The sequence below is a fragment of the Hyla sarda genome, chromosome 1 (assembly GCF_029499605.1).
Source record: "Hyla sarda isolate aHylSar1 chromosome 1, aHylSar1.hap1, whole genome shotgun sequence".
Taxonomy (NCBI): Eukaryota; Metazoa; Chordata; class Amphibia; order Anura; family Hylidae; genus Hyla; species Hyla sarda.
Genome location: NC_079189.1, coordinates 532,965,073 through 532,978,866, shown reverse-complemented (window position 1 = coordinate 532,978,866; position 13,794 = coordinate 532,965,073). Strand labels below are relative to the sequence as shown.

At 49.8% G+C, this 13,794-nt stretch overlaps 1 protein-coding gene across 9 annotated transcripts in view; it reads left to right on the top strand.

Moving 5' to 3' along the window:
* The window catches only part of ANKRD31 (ankyrin repeat domain 31), a 556,774-nt gene that overhangs the window by 23,433 nt on the left and 519,547 nt on the right, over window positions 1–13,794 (top strand). For 7 of the 9 annotated variants that reach the window (XM_056540136.1, XM_056540124.1, XM_056540117.1 and 4 more), the window contains exon 3: window positions 994–1,061. The exons of the other annotated variants lie outside the window; for them this stretch is intronic. In XM_056540136.1, the coding sequence (XP_056396111.1) occupies window positions 994–1,061 (68 nt within the window). The remainder of the gene's footprint in view (window positions 1–993; window positions 1,062–13,794) is intronic. 9 annotated transcript variants of the gene reach the window in all.

Genomic DNA, 13,794 nt, shown 5'->3' with positions numbered 1-13,794 from the left:
TCTGGCCAGTGGAGTACTCCTTTAAAAGCACCTCCTGCACAGAGTGTGCTTTTTTTTTTTTTTTAGCCAAAGCCAGAAGATAATCCAGCAGGAAATAGAGGTGTAAGGGGGGAGATTTATCAAAACCTGTCTAGAGCAAAAGTTTCTGTGTTGCCCATAGCAACCAATCAGATCGCTTCTTTCATTTTTCAGAGGGCTTTTCAAAAATGAAAGAAGTGATCTGATTGGTCGCTATGGGCAACTCAGTAACTTTTCCTCTGGACAGGTTTTGATAAATCTCCCCCTAAGTGCTTCCTTAATATTCCTTCTATATACACTCCTAGCTTTAACTAAAAAAGGCATCAAAAACTGCATGTTCTAGCCTAAGGAAATGTTCACACAACAGATTTTTCTATGAAAAATCATTGCACTCCATTGGATATTTGCCAGGGATTTGCAGTTTTATACTACATGCATTGTGACGCAGATTAGCCTCAATCTATAGGGCTAATCTGTGTGTGGCTAAACAAAATTGTTTGCGCGGAATCCATGTGCATTTGTGTTCTATGAGCTAGGGTGTGGATTCCCATTGAAATCTATGAGATGCAGATTTCATGTGGATTCCGTATTAGAAACACAGGCCCAGATTTATCAAACTGTGTGAGAGAAAAAGTGGAGTGATTTTTCCCTCAGCAACCAATCACAGCTCAGCTAACAAGCTTTGGTAAAGTGAAAGCTGAGATGTGATTGGTTGCTGTGGAAAAAATCACCCCACTTTTTCTCTCACATAGTTTGATAAATCTGGGCCATAGTGTTAACATACATCTACAGATCCATAAATAATAATTTGTGCACAGTTTCCAGGTATTAACATGGAGTCTTTTCAAGAAATGCTAAAATATAAATGTAGCTGTCATTTTAACAAATGCAAATAAAATGTGAAGCTTGACTTTAGATGTGATAAAATATCCAGTGTTATAAAATGTTGTTGATTGTTTTATGTTAATTTTAAAGGATGTTTCCAAAGGTTGATGTCCCTCCCACATCCGGTGTTAGTGTATGTCCTAAAAAGATAAGGGTTGGTGAGTAGCATACCATAACCTGTACCCTTATCAGGTTTTTTATTTTATATTTTTCAGCCTCTGGGTGATTTTACAAATTCTTTGGAGAACCATACTAGTAATAATAACTCAATACTCAAAACTAGCTGAAATTTGTATTGGGCCTGTGCTGTCACCTCTGTATTAACAACAGGACTGAGATCTGTTAGGCTAGGTTCATGCTGTGTTGGGGCAGTATGTCACACCCCGCCAAGAAAGAGATGTCCGCGTATGCTTTGTAGTACTGCAGCAGAATCCATTTATTTCAGTGGCCCAAACATAGTCAGCCAGTGACTATGTACAGGCCATTTCCCGCCGGTATACACTGATTTATCAGAATTCAATAGCGCAGCAGACTATAAAGTTAAATAATTTTAAATTAGCGTATACCAGTGAAAGCAATATGAAAGTACTTGCTAGCTGAATACATTGAAATAAAAGTGGCACACTGCAGTACTGCACAGTATGCATTGGCATCCCTTTCTTGACGGGATGCCTATGGATAGCTGTGACACACTGCTTAAACACAGTGTGGACCCAGACAGAGGACCTGTGGTCAGTCTAAAAAGCCTTAGATGCCCTGATTCCATCTGTGATTTTACTTTCTTGCTGCTTTGACAGCAGCAATCAAAAGGGTTAATAGTGGTCACAGGCAACGTCACTAGAGACCGTAAGCTCCTGGAGACTTCGCAGCTAGGGTGCACTAGAATTCCTGTGGTGGAGATACACCACATCCCTCTTCCTCACCAGACTGATGCAGCACACCTGGCTGGTTGGGAATAACAGTGGGCCCTCACTTCTCTTGTTTGAATATTTGGTTTGTAATATTGTAATGTCTGATATTTGTATTTATTTGTACCTTTAAAATTGTAAAGTGCTGCAGTATTTGTTGTTGCTATATGAATAAATATTATTATTATAATGGATTGTATTTTTGACTTTACACAAGCAGAGTATATGAGTTGTTCTGTAATGATTCTTTTCACTATGGCCAAATTCACATTGCCAATGTGCTATGTCCTGCTCTGGGTCTCTTTTTTTTTTTTTTTTTGCACCAAATGGCCCCAAAAATGGGTCGGAGCATAACAGATTGCACAGGGTCACTATAGGGTCCCAATAGATCCCATTGACTTGAATGGGGTCTGCCGGAGATCCAGCAGTTTTAATGGAGTTTTGGCGGAGAGAAAATATACAGCATGCACTATTTTTTTCTCCGGTAAAATCGACGGAACTGCTGACGGAGCTCCACATAGTGGAGCCCGACGGCAATGTGAACTTAACCTTAGTTGACAGATGTACAGAAAATTTCTTGTTAAATATCTCCTCGTGTGTTTGCTATATACTTGAATACATTTACAGTGTTTTATATCTGTTACGCCGAGCGCTCCGGGTCCCTGCTCCTCCCCGGAGCGCTCGCGGCGTTCTCCTCTCTGCAGCGCCCCGGTCAGACCCGCTGACCGGGAGCGCTGCACTGACATTCACGAGGGGGATGCGATTCGCATAGCGGGACGCAGTGGCGTTGCTAAGGTTGGTGTCACCCGGTGCGATAGAAAATGGTGTCACCCCATACCTACCCCCCCCCCCCCCCCCCAGTAAGTTTTTAGCCTGTTGTGACAGGCGTCACTGATGTAGCGCATTGTGAAAAATTCCAGTATAATAATCAAATATACCAATTACCAAAGAATGGGAAAGCACTAAAAAAGGTTTCACCATTTAAAACTACAGCTCCCAGTATGACCTAAGCAGTGGTGAGGTTATGCTGGGTGCAGGCCCGGTGCTGTCATAAGGCAAACCATGAGTCCGCTTGAGGGCGCATGGACTCGCAGCTGATGGGGGCGGAAAAATGAAGACTTTTTTTTATACTAAGACCCCCACCTGTGCGCCCCGCCGCCGCACAGCAGAGGTCACTGCCACCACTCCACCCTCTCTGGTTTTATTGCTGCGGCCCACCGAGATTCCCGAAATGGAGCTTCGCTTGTATAGGCAGAAATCCTTGCACCGGCCCTGGCTGGGAGTTGTAGTTTTACTCATCACAACTGCAGAACTTACAAGTGACTACAGCTCTGATGGGACATAATGAGGAAAATACACAATAATATCAGTGACTACAGGTGACTTCTCTATAGTCTTTCCTTATGCACCCTCATCATACATAAGGAGGATCATCCTCCTGTCAGTGGCACCCCTATCATCCAGGATGGTGGGGGTGCTACTGGCAGAAGGATGATCCTCCCAATGGATTATGAGGGTGCTACAGCCAGGATGATGGGGGTGCTACATCTGCAAGAGCATCCTCCTGCCAGTAGCACCCCCATCATCCCGGAGGATGATCTGCTGATGGATGATGGAGGTGCAGCACCCCCATAATTCATCAGTAGCACCCTCATCATACATAAGGAGGATCATCCTCCTGCCAGAGGCACCCCCCATCATCCAGGAGGATGATCCTGCTGATGGATGATGGGGGTGCTACTCACAGGAGGATGATCCTGCTGATGGATGATGGGGGTGCTACTCACAGAAGGATGATCCTGTTGATGGATGATGGGGGTGCAACACCCCCATCATTCATCAGTAGCACCCCCATCATACATAAGGAGGATCATCCTCCTGGCAATGGCACCCCCCAGAGCCTCTCAGCACCCCCTTTCTCCCTGTTACATTAAAACATTAAATCAATGTTTCCCAACCAGGGTGCTTCCAGCTGTTGCAAAACTACAACTCCCAGCATGCCCGGACAGCCAAAGGCTGTCTGGGCATGCTGGGAGTAATAGTTTTGCAACAGCTGGAGGCACCCTGGTTGGGAAACACTGCATTAAATACACAGTGAGGTCTCACCAGTCTCTTGTCTTCACTTTCTCCTCTCCCCGGGCGGCTCCAGGTCCAGGAATGTCCGGGGGTTGGGGAGGAATTTATCACCCATGCAGACGCGGAGCACATGAGGCAGGGACACGTCGGGGGAGGGAGCAGACGTGCGCACGGCACTTCTGTTCCCAGAAAGCATTGCACGTCTTAAAGAGGCAGCTTCCTGGGGCTGGGGGGATAGGATTTAGTGTCGGGGGCTGAAACTGGAGTGCGGCAGCCTGCAGGTAATGAATGAAGACTCTTCTGTCTGGGGATGCTGCAAATACCGGCTGAGATGAGTGACTGTGTGCAGATACGGGGGGGTGCTGCCGGCCGTGGTGTCACCCCTCCAGGCTGGTGTCACCCGGTGCGCTCCGCACCCCCCGCACCCGGGTCGCAACGCCACTGGCGGGACGTGCCCGCTCACGAATCGCATCCCAAGCCACTTACCCGTCCCGGTCCCCGGCTGTCACGTTCTGGCGCGCGCGGCTCCGCTCTCTAGGGCGTGTACGCGCCAGCTCTCTAACATTTAAAGGGCCAGTGCACCAATGATTGGTGCCTGGCCCAATCAGTCTAATTAGCTTCCACCTGCTCCCTGTCCATATAACCTCACTTCCCCTTCCCTTCCTGGCCGGATCTTGTTGCCTTGTGCCAGAGAAAGCGTTTAGTGTTGTCCAAAGCCTGTGTTCCAGATCTTCTGCTGTTGCCCCTGACTACGACCCTTGCTGCCTGCCCTGACCTTCTGCTACGTCCGACCTTGCTCTTGCCTTGTCCTTTTGTACCGCGCCTATCTCAGCAGTCAGAGAGGTTGAGCCGTTGCCGGTGGATAAGACCTGGTTGCTACCGCCGCTGCAAGACCATCCTGCTTTGCGGTGGGCTCTGGTGAATACCAGTAGCAACTTAGAACCGGTCCGCCGGCACGGTCCACGCCAATCCCTCTCTGACACAGAGGATCCACCTCCAGCTTGCCGAATCATAACAGTAGATCCGGCCATGGATCCCACTGAGGTGCCGCTGCCAAGTCTCGCTGACCTACCCACGGTGGTCGCCCAGCAATCTCAGCAAATTGCCCAACAAGGACAGCAGCTGTCGCAGTTGACCGCCATGTTACAGCAACTTCTGCCACTGCTACAGCAGCAACCATCTCCACCGCCAGCTCCTGCACCTCCTCCACAGCGAGTGGCCGCTCCTAGCCTCCGCTTGTCCCTGCCAGACAAATTTGATGGGGACTCTAGACTCTGCCCTGGTTTCCTGTCTCAATGTTCCCTACATATGGAGATGTTGTCGGACCAATTTCCTACAGAACGGTCTAAGGTGGCTTTCGTAGTTAGTCTTCTGTCTGGAAAGGCCTTGTCTTGGGCCACATCGCTCTGGGACCGCAATGATCCTGCCACAGCCTCAGTCCAGCCCTTCTTCGCTGAAGTCCGTAGTGTCTTCGAGGAACCAGCCCGAGCTTCTTCTGCCGAAACTGCCTTGCTGAACCTGGTCCAGGGAAATTCTTCTGTAGGCGAATACGCCATCCAATTTCGTACCCTCGCCTCTGAATTATCTTGGAACAACGAGGCCCTCTGCGCAACCTTTAAAAAAGGCCTGTCCAGCAACATCAAAGATGTACTGGCCGCACGAGAAATTCCAGCTAACCTGTCAGAACTTATCCTTTTGGCCACCCGCATTGACAAGCGTTTTTCTGAAAGACACCAGGAGCTCCGCCAGGAAAAGGACCTTGATCTCTGGGCACCTCTCTCCCAGTATCCCTTGCAATCTACCCCTGTGCCTCCCGCCGAGGAGGCTATGCAAGTGGATCGGTCTTGCCTGATCCATGAGGAGAGGACTCGCCGCAGAGATAAAAATTTATGTCTGTACTGCGCTAGTACCGAACATTTCTTGGTGGATTGCCCTATTCGTCCTCCTCGTCTGGGAAACGCACGCACGCACCCTGTTCAAATGGGAGTGGCGTCCCTTGGTGTGAATTCTGCTTCTCCACGCCTCACTGTGCCCTTGTGGATTGCCCCTTCTGCCAACTCCTCCTTCTCAGCTGTGGCCTTCTTGGACTCTGGTTCTGCTGGAAATTTTATTCTGGCCTCTTTGGTTAATAGGTTCTGCACCCCGGTGACCCGTCTCGTCAAGCTGCTCTACATTTCTCGGTCAACGGAGTGAAGTTGGACTGCACTGTGCGTTACCGCACAGAGCCCTTGCTTATGAGCATTGGACGGCATCACGAGAAAATTGAATTTTTTGTTCTGCCCAACTGCACCTCTGAAGTCCTCCTCGGTCTGCCATGGCTCCAGCGTCATTCTCCAACCCTTGACTGGACCACCGGGGAGATCAAGAATTGGGGTCCTGCTTGTCACAAACGATGCCTCACATCTGCTCCTCATAGCCCCCTTCCTGGTGACACTCTGCCCCGTGACAAGCTTAACCCTCTGCCCCCCCCTCCCCATTCCCACTTCTTCTGGTTTACCTGCCGCTGATGTAGCTACCCAGGACTTCTTTTTGTTCCGGAAGGAAACTCAAGAGGCGTCCCCTATGTTCTCGTCTCATTTGAAGGGACAAGGAGACAAAAAGAGGGGGAGACCTAAGGGGGGGGGTACTGTTACGCCGAGCGCTCCGGGTCCCTGCTCCTCCCCGGAGCACTCGCGGCGTTCTCCTCTCTGCAGCGCCCCGGTCAGACCCGCTGACCGGGAGCGCTGCACTGACATTCACGAGGGGGATGCGATTCGCATAGCGGGACGCGCCCGCTCGCGAATCGCATCCCAAGCCACTTACCCGTCCCAGTCCCCGGCTGTCACGTTCTGGCGCGCGCGGCTCTGCTCTCTAGGGCGCGCGCGCGCCAGCTCTCTAAGATTTAAGGGGCCAGTGCGCCAATGATTGGTGCCTGGCCCAATCAGTCTAATTAGCTTCCACCTGCTCCCTGTCCATATAACCTCACTTCCCCTTCCCTTCCTGGCCGGATCTTGTTGCCTTGTGCCAGAGAAAGCGTTTAGTGTTGTCCAAAGCCTGTGTTCCAGATCTTCTGCTGTTGCCCCTGACTACGACCCTTGCTGCCTGCCCTGACCTTCTGCTACGTCCGACCTTGCTCTTGCCTTGTCCTTTTGTACCGCGCCTATCTCAGCAGTCAGAGAGGGTGAGCCATTGCCGGTGGATACGACCTGGTTGCTACCGCCGCTGCAAGACCATCCTGCTTTGCGGCGGGCTCTGGTGAATACCAGTAGCAACTTAGAACCGGTCCGCCGGCACGGTCCACGCCAATCCCTCTCTAACACAGAGGATCCACCTCCAGCTTGCCGAATCATAACAATATCCATATATATTTTTATTAACAAACAGAATCAACCAACAATATGTACCGTATTTATCGGGGTATACCACGCACCGGCCTATAACACGCAACCTCATTTTACCAAGGATATTTGGGTAAAAAAAGTTTACAGACAGGGGAGAGAAGGGGCAGCGGCACCCATTGCCGGCACCGCTGCCCCGTTGCCTCCCCAATTGTATAATTACCTGTTGCCGGGGTCGGGTCCGCGCTGCTTCAGGCCTCCGGTGTGCGTCCCATGCGTCGTTGCTATGCACTGCACGGCGCGGCGCAATGACGAGTGACGTCATTGCGTCTCGCAGCGCATAGCAATGACGCAGGGGACACACACCGGAGGCCTGAAGCAGCGTGGAACCGACCTCGGCAACAGGTAATTATACAACCGGGGATGGGGGAGGCAACGGGGCAGCGATGTCGGCAATGGGTGCCGCTGCCCCTTCTCTCCCCCTGTCTGTTGCCGCCGCTGCCCCATTGCCGGCGCCGCTTCTCTCCCCCTGGCTATCAGCACCGGCAATGGGGCGCCGGCACCGATAGCCAGGGGGAGAGAACGGGCAGCGGCACCGATAGCCAGGGGGAGAGAAGGGCCGGCAGCAGGGCTCTAGACCCCAGGACAGGCAGGGGCAGAGAAGCCGGCAGCGACGGCAGGTCTCTGCACCTGCAAAGCCGCTGCAGTTCATTGATTTAAAGCGCCCGCTTTAAATCATTGAACTGCAGCGGCTTATCTGCGTATAACATGCACATAGACTTTAAGCTAAAAATTTTTGCCTAAAAAGTGCGTGTTATACGCTGATAAATACGGTATTTAACCCCTTAAGGACCTAGCCATTTTACACCGTAGGACCCGGCCATTTTTTTAAAATCTGACCACTGTCACTTTAAACATTAATAACTCTGGAATGCTTTTAGTTATCATTCTGATTCCAAGATTGTTTTTTCGTGACATATTCTACTTTAACATAGTTGTAAAATTTTGTGATAACTTGCATCCTTTCTTGGTGAAAAATCCCAAAATTTGATGAAAAATTTGAAAATTTTGCATTTTTCTAACTTTGAAGCTCTCTGCTTGTAAGGAAAATGGATATTCAAAATATTTTTTTTATTTTATTCACATATACAATATGTCTACTTTATGTTTGAATCATAAAATTGACATGTTTTTACTTTTGGAAGACACCAGAGGGCTTCAAAGTTCAGCAGCAATTTTCCAATGTTTCACAAAATTTTCAGACTCACTATTTTTCAGGGACCAGTTCAGGTTTGAAGTGGATTTGAAGGGTCTTCATATTAGAAATACCCCATAAAAGACCCCATTATGAAAACTGCACCCCCCAAAGTATTCAAAATGACATTCAGTCAGCATTTTAACCCTTTAGGTGTTTCACAGGAATAGCAGCAAAGTGAAGGAGAAAATTCACAATCTTCATTTTTTACACTCGCTTTTTCTTGTAGACCCAATTTTTGAATTTTTACAAGGGGTAAAAGGAGAAAATGTATACTTGTATTTGTAGCCCAATTTCTCTCGAGTAAGCACATACCTCATATGTCTATGTAAAGTGTTCGGCGGGCGCAGTAGAGGGCTCAGAAGCGAAGGAGTGACAAGGGGATTTTGGAGAGTACGTTTTTCAGAAATGGTTTTTGGGGGGCATGTTGCATTTAGGAAGCCCCTATGGTGCCAGAACAGCAAAAAAAAAAAAAAAACACATGCCATACCATTTTGGAAACTAGACCCCTTGAGGAACGTAACAAGGAATTAGGTGAGCCTTAATACCCCACAGGTGTTTCACGACTTTTGCATATGTAAAAAACAAAATTTTTTTGGCACCAAAATTTGTAACCCCATCTCTTCTGAGTATGGAGGTACCCCATAAGTTGACCTGAAGTGCGCTATGGGCGAACTACAATACTCAGAAGAGAAGGAGTCATATTTGGCTTTTTGAGAGCAAGTTGTGCTCGGGGGCATGTAGCATTTAGGAAGCCCCTATGATGCCAGGACAGCAAAAAAAAAAACACATGGCATACCATTTTGGGAACTAGACCCCTTGAGGAGCGTAACAAGGAATTAAGTGAGCCTTAATACCCCACAGGGGTTTCACGACTTTTGCATACGTAAAAAAAAAAAAAAAAAATCACTAAAATGTGTGTTCCCCCCCCAAATTTCACACTTATGCAAGGGTTAATAGCAGAAAATTTGTAACCCCATCTCTTCTAAATATGGAGGTACCCTATAAGTTGACCTGAAGTGCACTACGGGCGAACTACAATGCTCAGAAGAGAAGGAGTCATATTTGGCTTTTTGAGAGCAAATTTTGCTTGGGGGGCATGTCGCATTTAGGAAGCCCCTATGGTGCCAGGACAGCAAAATAACTTCCACATGGCATACCATTTTGGAAACTAGACCCCTTGAGGAACGTAAAAAGGGGTACAGTGAGCATTTACCCCCACTGGTGTCTTTCAGATCTTTGGAACAGTGGGCTGTACAAAATTTTTAATTTAATTAAATTTTTCCAAAGATCTATCAGACACCAGTGGCGTGTAAATTCTCACTGCACCCCTCATTACATTCCGTGAGGGGTGTAGTTTCCAAAACGGGGTCACATGTGTTTTTTTTTTTTTTTTTGCGTTTGTCAATACCGCTGTAACAATCAGCCACCCCTGTGCAAATCACCTCAAATGTACATGGTGCACTCTCCCTTCAGGGCCTTGTTGTGCGCCCCCAGAGCACTTTGCGCCCACATATGGGGTACCTCCGTAGTCAGGAAAAACTGGATTACAAATTTTGGGGGGCTTTTTCCCCTTTTACCTCTTTTGAAAATGAAAAGTATAGGGCAACACCAGCATGTTAGTGTAAACATTTTTTTTTTTTACACTAACATGCTGGTGTAAACCCCAACTTCACCTTTTCATAAGGGGTAAAAGGAGAAAAAGCCCCCCAAAATTTGTTAGGCAATTTCTCCCGAGTACGGCGATACCCCATATGTGGCCCTAAACTGTTGCCTTGAAATACGACAGGGCTCCGAAGTGAGAGCGCCATGTGCATTTGAGGCCTGAATTAGGGATTTGCATAGGGGTGGACATAGGGGTATTCTACGCCAGTGATTCCCAAACAGGGTGCCTCCAGCTGTTGCAAAACTCCCAGCATGCTTGGACAGTCAACGGCTGTCTGGCAATACTGGGAATTGTGGTTTTGCAACAGCTGGAGGCTCCATTTTGAAAACAGTGGCGTACCAGACGTTTTTCATTTTTATTGGGGAGGGGGGGCTGTGTAGGGGTATGTGTATATGTAGTGTTTTTTACTTATTTTATTTTGTGTTAGTGTAGTGTAGTGTAGTGTTTTTAGGGTACAGTCACACGGGCGGGGGATTACAGCGAGTTTCCCACTGCCAGTTTGAGCTGCCGCGCAAAATTTGCTGCATCGCAAACTTGCAGCCTGATACTCACTGTAAGCCCCCTGCCCATGTGAATGTACCCTGTACATTCACAGGGGGGGGGGGAGAACCTCCAGCTGTTGCAAAACTACAACTCCCAGCATGCACGGTCTATCAGTACATGCTGGTAGTTATAGTTTTGCAACAGCTGGAGGCACACGGGTTGGGAAACACTGAGTTAGGAAACAGACAATGTTTCCCAACCAGTGTGCCTCCAATTGTTGCAAAACCACAACTCCCAGCATGCCCAGGCAGCCGAAGGGCATATTGGGAGTAGTGGTTACGCAGCAGCTGGAGGAGAACAGTTTGGGGACCACTGTGTAGTGGTGTCCAAGCTGTAGCCCTCCAGATGTTGCAAATCTACAACTCCCAGTATGCCAAAACTGTCCAGGCATGCTGGGAGTTGTAGTTCTGCAACATCTGAAGGGCCAGATGTTACAGAACTACAACTCCCAGCATGCCTGGACAGTTAGGGCATGCTGAGGATGTGTAGTTTTGCAACATCTGGAAGGGCACAGTGGTCTCCAAACTGTGGACCTCCAGATGTTGCAAAACTGCAACTCCCAGCATGCCCAGACGCCAAGGGCTGTCTGGGCATGCTGGGAGTTGTAGTATACAGGGTCCCATTACAGCAATGCATGTCGCTTTACGGCGACGTGCATTGCTGTAAAGGGTCCGACCGCGGCTGAAGAGGAACTCGCCTGTAGCCGCCGCCGCCTTCATCGCCGGGATCCGGGTCTTCAGGGATGAGGTAAGTACCGGGGCCGGGCCCCAGCACTCCCCTGTCCCCCGCCGCGTCCTCCGGTCTTCCTCCCGTCCTCTCCGGACATCCAGGGGCCAGGCAGGGCGGGAGGAAGTAACCGCCCCCCCCCCCCTGCGATTGGTTGGTTAGCTAACCGACGGATCGCAGGGGATAGGAGGAGGTGGCAGGCTTGCCACCTCGCTCCTATACTCCAGCATGGTCCTGGCTGTCTGTGACAACCGGGATCATGCAAAATTACCGGGCGGTCGGGTCCCAGAGACCCGATCAGCCCGGTATCGCGGCAGATCGCAGGGGCGATTTCCCTTGCGATTTGCCGCGATCGCCGACATGGGGGGCCTACATGGCCCCCCTCGGCGTTTGACCTGGATGCCTGCTGAAGCATTTCAGCAGGCACCCGCTTCCGATCTCTGCCCGGCGCGCGGCAGAGACCAGAGAAACACCAGGACGTACTAGCAATAATCATGAACGTGTGTGTTGCTAATTTCAAAGTGCCCCCCTCCCTCCTTGCTAAAATAACTTGTAGTATTTTCTGGATTTTGTAGGTGTTGTTTCTTGCTAAATATCTGTATTTTTCTATCTGTACTTTTCACTAAGGCTAAGTTCACATTGTGTTGTCCTGTTCCGGGTCTGTTTGGCTTTTTTTGTACCAAATGGCCCCCAAAACGGGTCGGAGCACAACGAACTCCACCAGGTCACTACTGGGTCCTAACGAATACCATTGACTTGAATGGGGCCGGTGGGAAATTAAAATTTTAATGGAGTTTAGCGGAGAAAAAAAAATAGTGCAGGAGCCCAACGACAATGTGAACTTAGCCTTAGTTCTTGTTAAATATCTCCTTGTGTGTTTGCTGTATACTTATATGTATACTTATATATATATATATATATAAATAAATATATAATATATATATATATAATATATATATATATTGTGGAGCTGGGCGGAGGTGCGTGACACAGCTCCGGGAGCAGGGTGGTTGCTGGTGGAGGTCCCCTGGCACCGGGCGGTGCTGCAGTGGCCTGGTGGGGTGTCCTCCTGTCTCCCTTGGCTCGGGTGCCCTCGGCCTTCCTGAAGAGAACGTTCGCCATCTTCGGCCTTCGTGGGCGGGGCCTGCGCACTGCTGCTCGTGCTGTCAGGAGAAGAAGCTCTGGCTTCATCGGGGGAGCAGGGCCGGATCCCACCACATAAGTCCTCTCCCTCCTGAGTGAGTACATCCTCTGCCTGCATTGCCTTCCGGGCCTCTGTGGAACTTTCAGCACCCCTATCTGGGGGCCCTCCCTGTTTGCCACTTGCCTTCAGCTGTATTATATTAGTGACTTTTTGCCTGCTCCTGGCTGTGAGGCTTGCTGGGACTTGTGGTGCTACCTTGGCTGTCTGCGGCTGCCTGACCTCCTCTGCTGTCCCTTCCTAGTGACTCTCTACCTGCTCACTACTTGGCCTTGCCTGGCTGGGACTGGTGGTACCTCCGCTGTGTTTTTTGTGGGACGGCTTTGGGAGATCCCTCTACTCTCTGGACTGTGTTCTGGTGCCTGTCTACCTGCTCCGTGTGTGGCCTGCTTCAGCATGGGTGGCTCCCGCAGAAATAAGAAGCCCAAACAAGATGCTGAGGCCCTGCGGCCGACCTCTGATGAGGATGCCTCTTCTGATGAGGGGTCCTCACGCTCCTGTGGCCCCTCTCAGCAAGATCCCGGCGCTCCGACCCCCCTTGCCACCAAGGTTTCTGCACAGGCAGTGAAGGTCCTGGGCCGGTTCTCCAGATCTCAGGACCGACTCCGGGGTGATTCTCCTGATCCGCCTCTCTCCTTATTTGAGGGTTCTCTGACCCCCCTGCAGCCACAGTCCCCTGATCGGCCTGTATATGACGCTACAGCCATGGATCATCGGTTCTCTGCTGGCTGCTTTCACCTCCCGTCAATCCATCATGGTGACCAAAGTGGATGAACTGCGCCAGGAATTTGTCATCCTGCGCCATGAGACCCAAAAGCTTTGTAAGCGCACGGGGGAAGTGTCCTTTTATTCTGACTTTTCCGTGGAGCTTCATAAGTGGCGGGTGCAGTTCATTGAGGTCCGGTCTAAGCTGCGGGCAAAGGGCTACCGATATGCGATGCTATTTCCTGCACGTCTCCGAGTGGTGAATGGGAATACCACTAAGTTCTTCACTGAAGCCCTTCATTGGGTTGATGCTGCCCCTCCTGTCCGACCACCGGATTGAACGGTCCTGGACTGTCCTGCTCCTGGCTGCTCTCCCGTACTGTCCTCTAGTTAGTTGTAAGGAAGGTAGAGTTGATAGGGTGGCCCTAGGTTCCGGCTCCTTAAGACTTCTCGGGGTGTTACTCCTAGTTACTGGCCTTTTTCTAGGAGATGGT